Source organism: Amborella trichopoda, chromosome 7 (assembly GCF_054954075.1).
Source record: "Amborella trichopoda isolate Santa Cruz 75 chromosome 7, AtrichopodaSantaCruz75HAP2 v2.0, whole genome shotgun sequence".
Classification (NCBI taxonomy): domain Eukaryota; kingdom Viridiplantae; phylum Streptophyta; class Magnoliopsida; order Amborellales; family Amborellaceae; genus Amborella; species Amborella trichopoda.
Window position 1 is genome coordinate 41,244,924 of NC_142342.1, and position 20,390 is coordinate 41,265,313.

The 20,390-nt window shown below is 34.3% G+C and overlaps 2 protein-coding genes across 8 annotated transcripts in view; one reads left to right on the top strand and one right to left on the bottom strand.

Moving 5' to 3' along the window:
- CPSF100 (cleavage and polyadenylation specificity factor 100) overlaps nt 1-1,652 on the top strand; it is a 30,004-nt gene extending 28,352 nt beyond the window's left edge. For 4 of the 7 annotated variants that reach the window (XM_088871398.1, XM_088871400.1, XM_088871402.1 and 1 more), the window contains exons 17-18: nt 1,005-1,079; nt 1,394-1,652. In XM_088871398.1, coding sequence (XP_088727524.1) covers nt 1,005-1,079; nt 1,394-1,486 — 168 coding nt within the window. In that variant the 3' untranslated portion in view covers nt 1,487-1,652. The remainder of the gene's footprint in view (nt 1-1,004; nt 1,080-1,393) is intronic. The other 3 variants (XM_006827578.4, XM_088871399.1, XM_088871403.1) reach the window with 1 other exon arrangement.
- A 6,599-nt stretch (nt 1,653-8,251) lies between these two features.
- Nucleotides 8,252-15,964, bottom strand: LOC18423022 (alpha/beta-Hydrolases superfamily protein). The gene is made up of 5 exons (XM_006827579.4): nt 15,247-15,964; nt 10,925-10,983; nt 9,705-9,833; nt 9,068-9,203; nt 8,252-8,848 (listed from the first exon to the last, which is right to left on the bottom strand). Exons 1-5 carry the CDS (start codon nt 15,949-15,951, stop codon nt 8,543-8,545), a joined length of 1,335 nt encoding a protein of 444 aa, XP_006827642.1. The 5' UTR covers nt 15,952-15,964; the 3' UTR covers nt 8,252-8,542.
- Between the last annotated feature and the right edge of the window lie 4,426 nt (nt 15,965-20,390).

The following is a 20,390-nucleotide window of genomic DNA, read 5'->3' on the forward strand; positions in this document are numbered from 1 at the left end:
AGGAAACCTCTTTTGCCCCTCCATTACTCTCTCTAATAATAATATTGAACTTCTCCTTGCTCTTACTCTAATAATAATATTTAACTTCTCCCTGTTCCTGTTTTCTGGTTTCTTCTCATTCTCTCTGTCTCCGACATTTGTAAGAATAAACTGCAGATCTTCTATGTCTCCTACATTTATAGGAATAAATTGCAGATCTAGAGAGATGAATCAATATAATTAAATGAGAAGAATCAATATAATTAAATGCTAGAATGGTGTAAATTGGGTTTGGGATTTCTTATCGACATCCAAACAGATATCTGGCAAATAAAATTTTCTTCTCATATTTTAAGAAATATCCTAACAGTCTACCAACATAATAAAATAAAACGATAATGTTTTTCAATTGAGGAGAAAAAAATTGTATTTTTTTTTCAGTATGAGTATTTTTTTCTTTGATATCCAAACTGGGCCTAAACATAAATAGCTTGAGGGTGGATGACCAACAGCCTGGTGCTTACTATGTTTGAATGAATTTGATCTTGTGGACTTGATCCTTATCATATATAATCCTTTTCAAAATAATATTTTTGTGGTCTCTTGCGTATATTTAATAAGTTCAGTTTCGGTTGCACAGACTCTTTTTGGCATATGGTGCAGAAGGTCTAAGTTTTGTCAAGTGATTTTTCATTTTCTTAGACCTTAGTTGAGTGAGCTTGCAGTTTCTAATGCACTAGATCTTTTGAGGAGTTCAACTTACAAAATGGTTCAACATTGCTCTCTCCGACATGCATACATGCCCTAGCACACTCACAACCATGAGAGAGAGAGAGACCCCAGTATGTGTGGAGCAATTGGTAGGGATACATTCATGTGATGATTGTATATTGCTATTTACCTGAAGGAAAAAGTCATACACTCCTCAGCAAAATAGCAGTTTGTAATTTGCTTTTTGTTTTGATTTCTATATTTCATTTAATGATATTCTCTCATGATTCCTCACATTCCTAATTGATTTCAAGGCTGAATTCTCGAAGGGTTTCCTGCGTTGTGGCGAAAATATAACATTACGGAAAGTTGGAGATTCTAAGGTAAATGTTTCAATTCAGAGTACTCTTGAATCAGAATTCATGTGAAAATTAGGCTCCAAATACTTGCATTTTGGAACATGGGTTTCTTTGATTAATTTGGAACATAGAAGTTACGTTTAAATTTTTTGAAAAATCCGGTGTTCAAAAAACGCCCTGCAAATTTCCCAGAAAGGAAAAATTGAATATTTTGGGTTTTATTTATTTGATGATTAATTGGATTTTTCAGAAATACTAGAGAAATCCAAAATCAATCTTGCAAAAGAAAAGTAGGAAAAGGTGCTTGTTCCTATTATTACCAATTTTACTGAATTTTTCTGCAGGGTGCCACGCAACAGGTGGGCATTGAAGGTCCTTTGACAGAGGAATATTACAAAATCAGAGAATTATTATATTCACAATTTTATTTGCTCTAAGCATGCCTGAACGTTTGCCTAGTTGGCATAACTGAATCTTTATTATGAAATTTTGCAGAAAAAGGAAGAAATTAGTTATATTTGTGCACAACACTCATACTTGTATTTTTCTGTCTATTAACAAAATTTAGGAATGTTGTGGTGAGTTAACACCCACGTAGAAAAAGTGAATGGCTACTCACTTCGGAGGATGTGAATCCCCCAACTAATGGATCCACTGGCTGCCACCGTTATATTTCCTAGTAACATAGTGACATGAGACCACTTGATGGGCGCCCAAAGAGTCGATTGTGTTTTTCGAAGTTAACGTTAGAAAAAAGAAAATGGTTTGATAGGACCAGTGCTCGCAAAATCAAACCGGAATGGGTAGCCGGACATGGGCTTGGAAGCGGTTTAACCGTTCTAACAGGGCAAGTTTTGGGCGGTAAAAAATGTATTGAAAAAAATAAAAAAAATACAAAAAAATTTCTACTAAAATATAAAAAGTATATAAAGAATGATTAAAACATAACACATTCAAATGAAATTGAAAATTAATGAAAAAAAAAAGGTCTTTTAACCCATTTTATATTTTTGAAGGGCTATTTTTTAATTTTTTTAAAAAAGATGGGAAAATATAAAAGGGAGTATTAATGATCAAAACAATTTTTAATCTTTACCATAATGTAAAGAATATTTAAAAATTCATTACAGATCAAATTCCTTATTTTTTGAGAATATATATATATATTTAATACTGGTTGATTACCCTAACAGCCCAATACTGGAACCGGCTATTAGTCGGTTCCGATTTAATCGGGCGATTAACGGTTAGATCGGGCGATTGTGCGAACAATGGATATGATTGTAGCTCTATCAAAATAAGTAAATCTTCACCTTATAACTCATTGAAAATTGCAATTCAAGCACTAGAAAATGTTTTTAATAATTATCTTAGCTTGAACATTATAGTTGTGGAAGAAGCGAGGATTTCAAGCTCTAAAAATAGTGTATATTGTGACAAATTATTTAGACTATCCATTTCACCTTAAAAATAAACATTCACAAATTGACAAGATTTGTATATTTTTTTAGTTCTAAATTTTATTGTTGGGTGCTTTTATTTTAGATAGTCTAAATAATTTATCACAATATACACTATTTTTAGAGCTTGCAAATAAAATAAAATAAAGCCTCACTTCTAAATAATTATTTAGACAAATTATTGTTGGGTGCTTTTATTTTATTGTTGGGTGCTTTTATTTTGTTAAAAAATATTAGAAGTCCTGGCATTTGGTTATAGTCCCCCAATAAAATGAGGCATTTTATTGCTTCGTTCACTTAAAAGTCACATGACTTTAATGATCATAAGAACTCTAGTTTTAGTTTTCAAACTTAAAATATGTTTTTTTATGTTATATGTTTCATTTTAAACAATAATGGTTTAATTTTGAAACCTAAAATAACTAAAGGTATTTTGATAATTTAGCCCCACATTAACCAAAACATGTAATTCTTCTTGCCTGGGGTATTTAGGTTACTTGTCCTGAGCAACTTAAGTGGCTAAATTACCATCATGTTCTCACTTGTGCAGCGCTTTAAAGTCACAATACTTGCTTGTACTTGTATTAGATAACATTTAGTTACAATATCATGGTTTAGTTGGGAGAGGAGCTGGGGTCGTGGTGGTAACACCTCCACACTTTAGTCATCATGTTGCGATTTTTATTCTCACTAACACCATTCCACTGACATTTTCAAAAAATTAATTTCTAAACTATTTGAAAAAAATGGGTAGAAGCTTATCTTCCGCACATGGGAGCCAGCGTTAGGGCGGTGCACGATGCATGAAGCCAATACTTAAAAAGAAAAGAAAATATACAAAGAGATCATTTATTTTTAGTATAAGGAGGTCGCAATCATTTTTCTCCATCAGATTTCAAACCAGGTGATTATAAGAGTGTCATTAACCAGACTCAAACTTCAAAAGAAAATTTTCAAACTTTGTAATATATTTCAAGCTATTCAATTTGACATCTAGTGGGTAGGAGTAATTGGGACCTTCCAACAAAGACAAACAATTTCATAGTATACAATTCTTAAAAGAAACAAAGCAAATAACCTGTCCTACTTGTCAAAGGGAATACAAAAGAGAAGAAACGTAAAGCGTAAAATTCATTGAAAATTACACTTGTGATGTCGGTAGATCTTCAAATCGATTATCTGGGTTTTGAGCATTATGGTTGTGAGAAAAAAAAAAATTGAATCTTAAAAATGGTTTATATTGTAACACATTATCTTGACCGTCCATTTTGTCGTAAAAATAAATTGTTATGCATCCACAAGATCTATACCATCTTTTTTAACTATAAATTTAATAATTAGTATTAAAAATTGATTTTTAAGCCATCACAAAAATTTTACATTTCCAAATCATTGTCCTTTGGAGGTGAGACTCAACTTTTCTTTTTTTCACAAGGCTACGGCCTCCCCTTAAAGAAATTGTATACAAATGTAAAGTACAATTTCTTTTTTTAATTGAACCCTTTGTCAAGCTCTACTTCAAATAAAATTGCTTTACAGTTTTGGAGAAAACTAGAAATACTGTATTCCTTTATGGACGAATTTGAAAAATGCCAATGGTTTTTTGAGTGACTGAAAACTTGGCACTCAACTCAGCTCCTTGCCAAGCACTCTACTGCAAATACTGTCCTTAAAAAAAATCATAAATATTATATAAAAATCTGGAATCGATAAATAAAAAGTTATTCATGTAATTTAGTTTTTCTTTTTTAATGACTTGTGACTTTTTCTTGTCATATTAATTTTTTTTTAAAAAAATTCTGAAATATCTCCAGTTATAAATTAATTTCTTTTAAATCCATGTTTTATAGTTTTTAGATTTTTTGAACTTTTTACTGGCTTTGGTTTTGTCTCACTTCTACTTTTTTTTTAAAAAAAATAATATTTTATTTCTTTTTACTTTTTAGGACCATTTCGATACCATGAACCAAGTGACATAGCTTCACGGACAGCACTTCTAAACAACTACTATCCCCCGGTTCGGGTCCGAAGCGCATAATTGGTCCCCATCAACTTCTGGCTTCTTCTCAATTTCCTCTTTTTCCAATATTTTGCAACCAACCACCCTCCTACTCTCCCGGTGGACAAACCGCATAATTCCTAACATGTGCCTCATGTGCAAACCAGCCAAAAATAGCAATGCCCATCTATTTCTACCAGTGTTTGAGAAATTGAACTCGTCTCAGAAACCAACCAATAGCTTGTTCTGAGTAATTGGTAAACTGGCCTAACCAGTCCCAGCCAGTCTAAAAGTGCTAAAAAATACAATAAAAATCTAAAAAAAATATGAAAAGTATATTTAATGCAGGATTAAACACATCACATCCAAATGAAGTTGAAAATTAGTTAAAAATAAATTTTAAAAAATCTATTTGTGCCTAAAGATATTTTTAATTTTTTTTTAAATCGGAAAAATATGAAAATAAATATTCATGGTGAAAATACTTTTAGTGATTTATGTATGGACTTTAAAATTTTATGTAAAATACGAAATACTCCATTTATATGCGAAAATTACAAAGAAGGTTATCAGCTGGTCCTTCTTTATTTTTTTTCGAAATTGCTCATTGGTCAACCCGAATTTTAATTTTTTTAGTTAAAATTTAGGTTATTTATTTATTTATTATTTAGTTAAAAATATGGAAAAGTTAAAATTTTGGTTGACCGAAGTGTAATTTTGAAAAAAATAAAAAAAGGCCAGTTGATAGACCTTTGTAATTTCTGCTTATAAGCTAATCATTTTTGTATTTTAACTAAAGTTTTTGGATCCATACTCAATACTTTACTATCTTTGCTAAAATGATAAAAAAATTAAAAAACACATTATAAACAACTACCTTACCTTTTAGGATTTAAAAAAAAAAAAATTAAAATACCCAACCGAATGCCAAACCAGATCAGCGAGTGCCTGGTTTCGGTTTGACCACCCGTTTCCAAGTTGGACCAGCCAGGTTTGCGAACACTGGTTTCCACAGTGCGAGGTGGTCATGCAGCTTAGGATTGAGTTACGACAAAGTTTTTGGTGGCGATGGTTTACCCCAAAGTCGATTCTTCAACTTTTCACAGCCTTCTATTTGCCTCCCTTCCCTGCAGCAAGCATTTTTGTCTCGGAAGGGAGGCCAATTCCAGCAACCAACTCGACCGCATCAAAGCCATGCTGATCCCTTGTACCCAAGATCACAAAAACATTAACGATATCTCAACTACTAACTTCCTTAGCAGTTGACAAAACATATCGGTAGGTAGGCTTGCCCGTGTCCTAAATCTCTTTTTGGAGATTTTGGAACCGAGTAAATAAAGCTTAACTTTGATAGTTGCACGATCCCGCCCAACGGGTATGGAGGCTTATTCAAGGCCACAATCGCAAAGCCCCTCCCGTACTCGACTCATAATAGTGCCTTTTCTTTGGGGTTACTCAAGTTATAATAGTGCTTTTTCTTTGGGGTTGAAGGGGTAGTTGAGTACGGATACCAGTGATTCAGTTCTCTACCTGTTTTTTAAATTGTTAGGGGTTTTTGAAAATATTAGATGAGAATGAAAATCTAGACCTTTACACGATGATCCAATCCCACTCTCGATATCGATGCTAATTCCACCATGCAAAACCTATTACATCTGCTTCTACAGTAAACGAAACTTTCATCATGTGCATAGAGAGGCAATTGCATATGATGAGAAAAACAAAAAAAAAGTGCCTCTTTGAATTTATTGTTTGTTTCTCCTTTTTTGTTTTGATAAATGTGAGTAAAAAAAAATATGTTACCATATAACCTCAGGTGCCTGCACCTTCCCTTGGAACGGCACGGCACGTTGAGCCCATCTTTGAGCATGTTTCTTCCCTCTATAAGCCATCTCCTTTCCACATACGTGGCGAGATGTTAATGGCTACACAACTCACCAGTGGGACCCAATCCAACAATTGTTTGAGCTTGGTTCCCCAGCTTTGGCCTTATAGAGTTTTTGGTCTTTTTGTTTTCACCGGTGTAAAATCGAACCGGAATGGTTATCGAATATGGACGAACATAGACCCGAAAGCAGTTTAATCGGTCTAATCAGTAAATTGATAAATTCAACCATTCTAATCAGATAAGTCTCGACAGGTAAAAAAGCTAAAAAAGATACAAAAATAAATAAAAACTAAAATATGGAAAGCATATAAAAAATATTAAAACAAAACATATTCAAATGAAGTTGAAAAATAATGAAGAAAAATAGATTTTAACGAATAGATTTTTAAATTAAAATGAGTAGTAATGAAATTTTTTTTTTTATTCTTTACCATAATGTAAAAATATTAAAAAATGTATTTCAAACCAAAGTATTTATTTTTGGGAACTTATATATATTTTTTAATTTTTTTTTAAAAAATACTGATCAGTTCCAATCTAACCGAGTGGTTAGATCGCCCTGTTTTTCTACCAATGGTTTTCACATATGATGTATAGTGTGATCCTGAGCACTATCTTTTGTATATAACCTCAATGTAGGGCACAATGTGTATGCCAAATCATATAGCGTAATTCTTTGGTAATAGTCAATACATATATCTGCAAATTTGGTTGTGGCTTTCAACAGGTATCTTGATTATCTACTCCAACCGTACTTCTGTCCAGAGAGAGATGCAAGCTTCATACAAATTGTTAGAGAGAGAGAGAGAGAGAGAGAGAGAGAGAGAGAAAGGCCCTTCAAGTTGAATAGGCCTTGAGAGTATAGCCACGGGTGATATACCTTGCCCTTGATGAGAGAGAAGATCTTAGGGAGAGAGGAAGAGGAGAGAGAAGATCTTGAGGTGAGGAGTGAAATAGGTTATTTACCCTTTTTTTATTTACCTTATGATCGATTTAACGGAATAAAAAACGTTTGCTTTGAGTTCCTAAGGCCCGGTATATTTTTGGAGTGGGAATCCATATGGAGCACATTCTGGACTTTTTAAAAAGGGTTGGTTCGTGGTCATAGCACCCTCTCTCTAGTTACAACGTTGTGGTTTCTCATACCTCTAACACTATCTATTGGTATTTTCAAAAAGCTAACTCTTAATCTATTTGAAAAAAAAGTAAGGGTTGTCTTTCCGCTCAATTGTCCAAAAAACCAAATAAAAAGCTGTAAGGAAAATTGATTTGATGGTTTGAAGTCAAACAAATCCCCCTAAATAGAAGACTAACTGTTGGGAAAATTTGTTTCATGCAGACTGAACCGCATGACTATATGCGTTCCAAAAAGTGTTAAGCATCCATCTTAAAGATGGATGCACGTAGATGTTCCATCTAAAAACAATAAAAACTATCAATCCATGGAGTTATTATTTTTAGTTTTTAAAATTTCCTTATTTTTTCATATTTTTTCTAATTTTTAAAATTTACTTATGTTTTCATATTCATGATCTCCATGCTAGAGATTACATATCCCTCAAAATTAAATCCAAAAATCCATCTCGAAAATATATTTATTAATAGACCCACACTTTTCATAATTCATGGTTTCCGATGATAGTCTACAACCTCTTCCCTTACTAAACCTTTTTTCATTGTATAGAATATTTTCCATATTAGTATATGTTATGCCCCTTTTTGGAAAAAATATATAAAAAATCATTTGCTTTTGGTACAAGATAAGCACAATTAATCTTAACCATTGGATGTGAAATTGAGTGACTGCATATATTTCATTAACCAAACTCAAAGTTCAAAAAAAATCTTCTCGAACTTTACAACAGACCCAAGCTATCAGATTTCATACTAGATCATTGTAAGTAATTCTCATTATATACAATCCCATTTCTTTTTCCTTCTTAGCTGCATAATTTTCAATACAAAATCTAAACAATGAATATATGCTGTTTCTTCGTTGAACTTGGGATGAATCAATTTTAAAACACATGGCTGTCCAAACGATGAAAGTTACATGAAATTACAAAGGGAAAAAGTGATAATGACATGAGCACCCTGCCCAAACCAGGAAAATCAGCTATTTTTCATTACAATGAGAGAGAGCTGCTCAATGTGGGATGGTCTGTGATCGCTTGAGCACCATGTGTCCAGATTCGTCCTTCTCGAACAGGCGCTCAATGAGCTGATCCCATGTTTCCCTTTGCCCAGAGCTGAGGGAGGAGGTCTCAGCCCTTCTCTCTTCATCAAAGGTGCCATAAGGAGAGGATGGAGGGTAGGCATGGGGCACCTCCAAAATGACGGCACGCCTTAGGGCGGCCTTGTACTCCTCCCCATGCTCCCTCTGCAATGTCTCCTGCCTATGCATCCGTTGTTTTGGAGGGATCTCCATGATCTGTTCATCTTCTAACATCAACTATGCAAGCAAAACAGGGATGGTTATTCTCACTGAGTCTCGAGATCAAATTCATGCAGAGAGAGTTCAATATAATTTGCTGCATATAGAAAGCAAGGACTGTTCACAAGTCACTGTAGATCAATGCACAACAACCATCACTAATAATATATTTTTCCAGCAAATACAACCTGAACTAAGAAATGAAAGAGGGCATGCATACATGGAAGATGGACTTACATCAAGGGCCCGTTGCGCCTCCCTTTCAATCCAAATGATTGCATGGTCAGATGTGGCATTGCATGAAAGCACGATGTGCTCAAACCTTCCATCCACTGGAACTGCTGTTCTCACCACTGGAGGAAATCTTCCACATCTGCAGCCAACTAAAATATAATATAATGGGCTGAGAGAGAGAGAGAGAGAGAGAGAGAGAGCTATTGATTCATAAAAACAAGACGAAAATTGACAAGGACATAGTTGAGAGAGAGAGAGAGAGCTATTGATTCATAAAAACAAGACGAAAATTGACAAGGACATAGTTGAAGTCATTCTAAAGAGGGAGTTAAAACCCACTTCAGAGGTAAAATGCCAAGAATCAATATCTTAAGTTTGACGAGTACCCCTGTTCCTCTAGGTAGGGAATTAAGGGAGTTCGTATATGCACAAATTTGTATCTCTAAAATTCTATGGGAACCCCAATTGTTCGGCACGATTCCTTCATCATTCAGAAATGATAATTGTACACTGATCTGATAATGCTTGGGCAGCCAAGACTACTTAATATCACTTAAATGGACAACAACCAAAAGCAAACCAAAGCTACAATGAAAGGACAAGGTACCCAACTTTTGCAAAACTAAAAGAAAATTATTACCTGAAAGGCTTTCTCTCGACAATGTGGTACAGACGACCTGGTGCATAGAGCCGCCTTGGATCCTTGAGCATCATCGCCTCAGGTATACAAGTGTCTCTCATGCATCTGAGGCATAGAATGCATGGCAAACTACACAAAAAAATATCAAATCAAATTCTACAAATTACGATAATCTCTAAAAAGCTGTAATAAACTATCAAAGGAAATTCATCAAAATACCTATCAAAGTTAAACTACTTAACAATTGGAAAAGTATACGAGACCATTTACTTTTTGTACAAGGACATCACAATCACTCTTGTCCGTCAAATTTCAAATCAGGTGGTTGCGGGTGTGACATTGACTAAACTCAAAAGTTCAAAAAATAAAAATTTCTCAAACTTTGTACACACTCCAGGCCATCCAATTTGCCATCTAATGGCTAGTAGCAATTGTGACCTCCTTGTAACAAATTTCCCAAAAAATAATTGAACTATAGAAACCCCCATAAGTCATGCAAAGTGTCATGCCTTGAAGTACATAAACATCCTTGACACAAAATAATGTCCAAAGTAACTCTGATGACCTCAAGAGATCAGAAGCCAGGAAGATTTCAAAACTCCCTTTTTTTGAGGAATGGATATGTTTTTTGAGAACACATAGTTTAGGTTTCTACATAAATACCATGAAAAAAGGTCATCACAACTTTAAATATCATCATATCACGAATCCCTAGGGTTCCCAAGAAACTGCAATTATAGGGATTCAAAAAAGAACAGATCTCATACAGGTCACAATCTATACTAGGTCCTGTATGAAGTGAAGTTCTCAATCTTTGCAAACTCACAGAAATGCCATACATATCTCTAGGACTGCACACTTTAAATAAGCATTTAGTGCACAAATCCCTGTCAGAAATCTTAAGTTAAGCATCTTTGTGCAAGAACAATACCAGGTTTGGTGACCTCCATGGAAGCCTTGGCATTGTGTGCATGCTTAACAAGCAAACAAAAAACATGAGCGTTTTTTGAGTATCCGTAAGGTTCATGAGATCCTCCATTCCTCCATACTGTATAGATGGATCAACATACTGTTTCACAAAGTGTGTGCAATTCAAAATAAATCTTGGTCATTTTGGTCACTTTGAAAAAGCATGATACACCAGCCATGTCCTATTTTACCAATCATCGTATAGCACTAATGAAATTCCAATTTAAACAGATGGTAAGATGAATATTTACCAGAAAAGGGACTTGAATATGTCTTCCAAAGGAGTAGCTGTCCGTGGTAAGAAATCATCCTGGATCAATATAACAGTCAATCACTTACAAGTGTGTGTGTGTGTGAGAGAGAGAGAGAGGGGCAGAGGAAACAGACGAGATATATAAACAAAATGATGAACAATTTGTACTGGAAGATTTACTACTTACACAACTAAAGGGCAAGCATTGGCATGTGTGTTTGTGCACCAATAGAGTGATAAAAATATGCCAGCTCAGAGATTTAACAATTAGAAATTAGGCTATATTTATCTTCAACTAAAAGTTAATCAATGCCAGGCATGGACAACACAAGCAAACATTCATCAAATATGCTATTATATGTTTAAAATGATTGATTTTACAAAAGAAAATAATTTTCTCCGCATAATACAAGACACTCTTCAAAAGAAAGCCCTCAGCAATTCGCAGAGGCTGATAAAAAAAATCAATTCATCAAGATGGCCATGACATTATTTTCAGGAAAAAAAAAAAAAGATGCTAACACGCACACCATCTCCACTTATTTTTGTGGCACATTTATTTTCCTAAAGGATGCTAATTTTGATGATACGTCAATTGGAAAGATTGAATATCTATACAAAAAAATTTCGTGATAAATAAAATGGCAATTTGGAAAGGAATCAAATACTTAAGTTTCAAATGCATGTGCCAAAACACCAAACTTTTCTTAGTACTAACTAGTCATAAATGCGGCTGCGAAGTAGGGGAAATTTTCTAACAAATTATCCTCTTTTAGGTGAGTATAGATCAAATTTAAAATTACTGAGCAAAAAATCCATCTTAACATTGAATTATTGTGTTCAAGTGAGGGCCTTTTAAGACCAAAATCCAACACGCACCTTGCAGACCCGTATTGGGTAATACAGTAAAAATAAGAATAGTTATATGACACCAATGTTTAAAAAAACAGGTCGGTGACTCGAATCAGTCTCACCCATACCAGTGTCAGATTAGTGGATCGGATCAGAGAATCAGCCAAATCGGCAATTTTTGTCCCAAAAGTTTTTCAAAAAATCACTATAAATCTCTAAAAATAGTGTTATTTTATTTTCTAAAAGAAATTAGGAGTAATGCATTATGTACTTTCTTTACTTTGTAAAAATAGGTGAATACTAATTAAAGCATTTTTCCGTTTGGATGTACATTTTATTTATGTATCAAAGGCGTAAATTTTATTGCATTAAAAACATTTGACAATAAAATTGAAAAATACAATTTTTTCCCATGATAATTATAAATTCATGATATAGAATTGAATATAATACTACTATTTTCCTAATAATATTAGGCTAATATAAAAAAAAACTACTATTTTCCTAAAGTTAATTTTAATTCAATGATAGTTGTCTCAGATTTTAATTTTCCTAATATCAAAACTGCTAATCATATTTTAATTTTCCCAATGTCAAAATACCCATCACATTTTAAGTTTTCTAATGTCAAACCACACATTTTAATTCTTGCCATTTTTTTTAGCATTCATTTAATTCTCACTATCGTAGCACATGAACAAGCCAAACAAGTAACCCAAATACAAGGAAGGCCAACCAAATTATTATCTTATATTTGAGGCCAATCAAATCTCTTCTGCAATAGGTCCTCAAAAACATTCACGAGATGAAATGACTTATTTTAACCTTTTAACTATCAATTTGCACTGCAACATGTAGTCAACAAAAGTGTTATATCCTACATAGTACAGTTAAAGAAGACAGTTTCTTTTTAAGTGTTTAAGGCTCTCCGTACCACAGCATTGCACATGTGCATGGGACGTTGGCCCTGCACGTGATGTGGTAGCCTTTTCTCATATTTTCAAAAAATTTCAAAATCGTAAATTTGGTTGGTGGGGCATTTTAAAAGTTGTCGCCCACCTTTTCAAAAAAGTTGATGCTGTCAGAACCAGTTCACTAACCAGTTCTGTCAGATAACCGTGTAGAACCGGTCGAATCCCCTTTTTTCAGCAGATCCGAGACGGCTTTGCCGATACCCGATCTGGATCGCCCGGTTCCAGATCGGATCACCCATTTTTTAAACAATGTATGACACGTGTGGCGTTACAGTGGAAGAAATGACGCAGATATACGTGCATTTCAAACAAATAAATGAATGTGAGCAAAAACCAGCCAGGAGGAAATAACACTTGAGTGAAGGAAACTTCCACTCTAAGCTGCCACATTTGCATGTGTTTGTTAATTTCAATTAGCATACAGAGGGAAAAAACGAACAAATCCATCAGGAGAGACTCAGTTCCAATGGGCTTTATAGTATTTCCAAGAAAATAATGGTTTATGAGACTGGTTGTTTCCAGAGCCTCCAACATGAGGATGACTTCACAACTACCTAAATGAGGGACTGAAATCCTTAAAGAAGTTACTAGCGACCTAACTTCAGATGTACTAAATCTGACTCCTCACCCTTTTGTTCCTTCACAGAACAAGATGTAACTTCATTGGACAGCGTGAAGGTGCTGTCCTTGACCACCTCATCGCTGACCATAGCATTTAGTACAGGGAAATTTATCAAAATACCAGTTAGAGATGCACTATGAAACATTTTACACATTTGCAGCTATTCACTCATGATCATGTGTCTTTTGATGGGTACTTCGAAACTAAATCAAACTATATGAGTAAATTTTAAAATAGTTCATCTCTCACAGGTGTTCTGATAAATTTCCCAGTAGTAAATTAACTAACTGCTTTATAATTAGAACTGGCTTCTCAAAATAAAGGCTTGCCATCGTAGAAGGATATCCATCCCATAACAATACGAAGAACAACCATCCAGTTAGAAAGGTGGAGCAAGCGTGGTGGGGGGTGAGGGGGGGGGGGGGGGGGGGATAGACACCCCCATGCAAGTGCGCGGGCAGACACCAACCATTTAAAACCTAAAACATTCCCCAAAAACATTCCTAATCATCATATATAGCTCCTTAAATAATGGCCAGTTTGTAACTCCAGTTCAAGTTCGTTTCTTTTGCAGTAAAAACCAAGTCAGAAGAATTCATTGCAAATTCGAGATTCAAAGTGATAATAATTCAACCAATATGAAGTCCTAAAGTTACGTTTAGTACACTCATCCAGCTTCAGATTACGAACCTTTTCACTATTTCAAGCTCTTACATGTAAATTGGGGAAAATGGAGAGAATGCAAACATTCTTGCCCTTCCTTGTCAAGCATTCCTTGGTCTACGTGCATCCTGGGATCGATCTGAGCAGAACAACTCATATTTTCACACACCCAGTCCATGCCAACTAGTGTGACAGCACACAACCACAAGTGCTTTCCATTTTCAACATATTTTTTTAGGTACTGACTAAATGCGATGTTCTACAAGTGGGATGAAGCTGGTATCATAGTTTCGTTTCTCTCTATTATATATACCCAAAGGGACCACTCAACAACAAATGGTCTATCACCAAAAATGCTGATCCAATAGCAATAAACCACTGTTTAAGGTGGCATGCAAGCGAACCCTTAGGGTTGCTAAAGTGTGTGGCAATAGCTAAATGTGCCACCTGTATTCATTTATTTTTCTGCATCCAACAGATATTAAAACCAAGCACAACAGATATCATGATGGTGAATTAAAAGTATACGGTGGACAGCTTAGCATTTTTGGGCCCTAAAGAATTTTTGTATAGGAAAACCACTTAAGTGGCTGTCTCATTTCTTGTACTCTCCTTTTATACTAATACAAAGTGAACGACTTCAACAAAAAAGTATTCTGCAGACAGAAGCACTCTTGAGCATATTTACAGAGTTAAGTGCTCCACCAAAGAAACCAAAGGCGTGTGACAAACTTCTATAATTTGTTAAAAACAATCAAGGCTTGTTGGCGATGGTTACAACTGATGCACTCATCCACTGATGGCATATGGTTATTGAATTAATCTACATGTCTCGTGTATGTCTCCACTAATGTCCAGCTAACATATTGGTTATGTGTCACAAAAAGTCATATTAACCAATCATAACTACATTTACTATTAACAAACCATAACACCATTTAAAATACAACATAAATCCAATTTTAACAAGTCAAGTTCTTAGCAATCATCAATGCAAAGAATAGAACTTGAACAAAAAGAAAAACTTGGGATCATGAAGAAAACAGCTAAAAACGAAATTTGAGTAGATACGCGAAAACCCACCAACATGAGTCTGGGAACAATCTAAAAACCCAACAAACTATAAGAAAGAACTTGTCTTTTTTCATTTTATGTTTTACTTTATCATTTTCCAACAAATAGAAGAAAAGAAAGATATGTGAAAATTACCTGAAGCACGACTGAATTGATCACGTCCGCATATCTCACAGCCAAATTTAGTGACATACACCTTGCAGGTGCAATTGCATAACATCTGACCCTCTTCCTCTCCACATGCCCCAACCTATCCCTGTTTTGCACCACAACCATAGCCAACATAGCGGCAACCCCTGACCCCAATGAATGCCCCGTAAAAGTTAGTGTATAATCCATATATTTCTCAGTGAGCTTCTTCAAAGTATCACACTCTGCGTCCAACACACACCCTGCCGCTTTCAAAAGACCATTGTGTACGTACCCACCATCAAATTTCCTCTTTCCAAGCTTATTATCCAACAAAACTGCATAATCACTCTCCTTGGCCATATTTAGGCCCCTTATAGCTAACACAATGTCATGATTCTCATGGTCAAGGTAAATTATATAAGGTGGGGCTCGACCCTGAGTGTCATCATAGGTCTTGCGTTGAAGGACTTGGTCAGGATCGATAGAGTAGCCACCAGGGGGTGCGAATTGTGGGTCTCGAAGGTCATCTTCATAGACTGCGAGAATGAGACGACAAAGGCGAGGAATGGGCTCGAATTCTTCGGGCGTGGCAAGACCCCAGTGTTCACTGTCATGACCAGCAGTATGGAGGCAGCGTTTCCAAGCCCACCTCGCACAAGCAAGGCAGTAGACGCACTCAAGAAGGGGGATGCCGCACGCTAGCGACATGAAAGAGAAAGGGTTTTAGAGGAAATGCATGGTGGGCTATGTTGGAAAGTGGAGTTTTTGGGCTTGGAGATGTGGGTTTTCTAGGCAAGAGGTGTTTTTGGAGATATGAGTTTTGTTGGATAGGGGAGATTTCGCACAAGCAAGGCAGTTGCCGTTGCAGAAGAGATTCCTATTGGTAAACAAGGAACCATATGGAGATGACAGACGATCATCAGTGCAATTGCTGGAGATATTTATTTGAGGAAGTATATATGCAATTTTCCCCAAAAAAAAAGGGGGGAGACTTCCAAAAGGGCTTCTTGCAGGAAAAACAGAGGTTTCTTGACAGGAAATACCGAAATAGTGGCAATTACAATCATGCAGATTATGATGTACAATAGCTATACAATTTAAGTGATAAGACCTAAGTGATAAGACCGAGTTTTAGGATGATCTTTTGAGATCCTTGATAAAACTATCAACGACTAGCATTTACAATGGGACCATGCCAAGAAAAAATTGGTTTCATTAGATAAAACAGTGAATATTTGAAGAAACCAAATATTGGAAAAAATCAAGTAACTAATATGGACGGTGGAGAAGAGAACTTATACAAATACAAGATCGATTTGAAGCTTCAAAAAAATTGAAAAAAGAAAGAAAGAATATATGATTAAAAACTCATGAACTAACAAGAAAGTGAAATTCAAGAAGAACGCAAATGTTTCTTAGATTCAAGCAATGGAGGTCTGTAGTTGCAGAAGAGAAAATGGATGCTTCCAATAATATCAGAGAATATTTTTCATCTAATCAAAGGTTCAAAATAGTATAAATCCAATTTCATAACTAATCACTGAAAAATCATAGTTGCAATAAAGAAATTCGTGAGAATCCACCACAAATTGGCATTTACAGACTTACGAGTCCTGCACTACCAAAAGAAAAACAACAGATGGAAAGCTAAAAAAGCAGAGCCTAATACCTAGGTTTTTCTTAAATGAAATACGCCTAATCTTCACAATTACAGAAGCTCTACGCAAACAAAAACAGGAAAAAAATGAAACCCCCTTGGATGAGAAACAGTGAAGCAATGAAGTTCCAGAAGGTCCAGAAAAAAAAAAAATCAGAGAGATTGGGGTTCTACAGTAGTTTACAAACCTTCTGCAACCAGTATCATTAGAAATTCGGGCTTCTTAGGTGCAACAAGAAACTGAAAGATTCACAATGTCAGAGCTTGACTGCATGAGAAAAGGAGTGAAATTAGGGTTTCTGGGTAGAATTACAAAGATATTTAGAGTTTTATAACAAGAAAAAAAAATTTTCTGAGCCCTGAAAATTCAGGGAAATTATATGAAAATAAGTGAAAAAAATGTGGGGAAATTTCTGGAGTTGCAGAGACGAGCACATGGACAGGGAAGAGAGTGAAAATGATTTAAAAAGAGAGAAAAGACAGCGACCAAATTGACCCTTTTCTTTAATAAAATGACAAAAAAATCCTCATCTATGTTCCTCTACTAGAAAAATAATAAAAAATTCTTAAAAAATCCAGTAAAAAACAATAATAATAAACAGTTCTAAAAAATCCAAAAATAATCTCGACGAGAAGATTTTATAAAAAAAAAAAAAAAATTCCGAGCCTTAAAACTAATGTATTTTATAAAGTTTATGTGAATAGTGTATTTTTAAAAGGATTCCGATTTCTATGCGGCCAAGCCCGCATATGTAGAAATGCAGGTCTCTTAAATAAATCTATTTTTGAAATGGATTTTAAGACTTAACTTATAACGACATGTAATTTCCAACATGTTGATCATGAATATTAAAAAATAAATAAATTTTTAAAACTAAAATTATTATTTCAAATAAAAAAACAATTAAACCGTTAGTTTTTATTGTTTTTAGATGGAACACCTACTTGATATCCATCTTTAAGATGGATGCTTTACATTTTCTACACCGTATATGTAGAAACGTGGTCCTACCGTCATGAAACAATTTTCCTTCTTAAAAAAATTTAAGTATTTATAGATATGTTTTTGAATTTTGAAATTTTATAGTCCGGAGACTTTTTAAGTCATCATAAGGTTTCGGACACTCCATCTATTTTCGGGCAAAATTTAGGAGTACAGCTTGCTGGTATAAAATTAGCACATTATACAAACCTTACCTTTTTCTATATTACCCTCACAAAAGGGATTGAATTTTTTTGATAAATTTGTGTTTTATTATTTTCATTTCCTTTGGCTAATGAGTGCTCGGAAATTTGGCCTTTGAAATTTTTATTAGGGGAAAGGTTATGATTTGTGGTTTTTTAAAGGGAAGCATTTATATAAGGGGGAGGCCCTAAACAATCAAATTAAGGCATACATTAAAAAGAGGTTGTTTCGATGTTAAAAACCTACAATTCGATCATCTCAACCTCAAAATATATGGATATGAGAAAAAATAAATTTCAAGTCTTAAAAATATTTTACCTAGATGGTCAATTTTTAAGATTTTCAAGTGATCATAGATTTGCTCAATTTACACTATGTTTTAATCTTTAAATTTTATTATCAAAGATGAAAATATGTTTTTATACAATCACATATATTTCTAATACTAAAACATTTTTCGATACTATTTGAAGGTGGGCTTACTTTGATTGGTTAGCCTTATACAAATCACACCCTTATTTAAAATATAACTATGTTACACTAAAATATAAGTTAGCCGTGTATGGTGGATGAGATTGTTTGATGAATTGATAAAAACCAAAAAACATAAAAAAAAAACACAAAAAATAATAATAATAATAATATAAAAAAAAAATTGTCCCAACACCTAAGTTTGGACCTGTCTCTTTGTCATAGTCTCCTAAATGCTAAAGCTACAAGTCCGAACTCACCTACGTTTGGAATCCGTCATCTACCATTCTCATACCTAACCCTTTTCCAAAGTTTGGAATCCCCATGTTCTCTCGGTCAATCAAAGTGAGAAATTATAGTCTCGGTTTCTCTCTGTAAAAGATTATTCTCACCTTTTGCATATGCATAAACAGTGTTTACAAATCAAAATTGGGTTTGGATTGCTTGCCCACTATACCAAATTGGACTAATCCGATCAGCAATCTCGATTAACCGGATCACCCACCTACCAAATCCCGGAGGGGAGAGGGTTAACCGGATCACCCACCCACCAAATCCCGGTCGGCAGTTCCATATAAGGGCATTGGTTTAAAACCCAAGGCCTGAGAAATTAGAGCTCAAATAGCCACCCTCTAAAGGGTATATTCAATAACCATATTTTTCCTAGAAAACTATTTCCACGAGAAAATAAAATTCCCTCATTTGTTAATGTTTTATAAGATATAACGTTACTTGATTTTGCTAGATTTTTTTTTTAGCATTATCAGGATTATATAGATCACCAAATTAGTGAGGGGAATGGTCCAATCAAACCAATTCGATGGTTAGACCAAATTTTAAAAAGATAAAAAAAAATAAAAATAATATTTAAAAAATACAAAATATATTTAAAAAATATTCAATTATATTTAGTTGATTAAATCAGTTGAACTTGATCGGCCAAAATTGGTCCGACATTTATTTTGATTAGTTTTTAACTATTATCTATTTTTGCTTTAGACTAAACCAACCAAAATATCAGCCAATGATCCTACTATTTGAATTGGCCATTCCAATTAATCCCGATTAATATGCTTTTCTTGAAGAATATGTAGGGAAAGTTGCTCGCACAAGTAGCTTTCATGTCTCAAGAGGCCCATAGAATTGATTTATGTTGATTGGAGGCACGAATTATACATGGGCACATTTGACCAATCCGAGAGCCATGAAGTGCTAGAAGTTTCTATCCAATGATAATTTATTGAGAAGTAAATATAACTTCACATCATATACATTTGGGAATGACAAAGTCTATGTATCCATTATCAATTTCTTGAAAATTGCTTCCTATTTCCTTAGAAATGTTATCGTTTTGGGGGAAAATGACACATTTCCTTTCAAATTCAAATTTCTAGTTTTGTTTAAAGATCACTCATATGTTATTGGTGAGAAATTTTTTCATTGTAAGAATAAAGAAAAGCTTTAGGTTATCACGATTGATTTTATATACAACAATGTTGAGATGGATGAATGGTACAACAAAAAAGAATAGAATTCGAAATGAATTTAGGAGTGGTTCTAATAGGCGATAAGATGTGAGAAAGTAGATTTAAATGGGCTGGGCATATGTAGTGCAAACCCACTACAACACCTATTATAAGGTACGAATTGATGCAAGTAAAAGGCTAAAAATAGCAAAGGGTATACCCAAAAGGACATGAAAGTAATAAGAAAATATATGGGGAGGGTATCGTCTTTAATAGCGTACCAAGATTTATAAAACCGACCCCAAATAGTTAGAAAAATACTTTAATGATGATGATTGGCCATAAAACTTATCATGATAAAAATAAT

Excerpts from the sequence above, each read along its gene's own strand:
- LOC18423022 (XM_006827579.4), bottom strand. The coding sequence starts at position 15,951 with ATGTCGCTAGCGTGCGGCATCCCCCTTCTTGAGTGCGTCTACTGCCTT. Across the intron at positions 10,984-15,246 it reads TCAATTCAGTCGTGCTTCAG|GATGATTTCTTACCACGGAC; the intron begins GTAATTTTCACA and ends ATATTGATCCAG. Across the intron at positions 9,834-10,924 it reads ATATTCAAGTCCCTTTTCTG|TTTGCCATGCATTCTATGCC; the intron begins GTAAATATTCAT and ends TTTTTTGTGTAG.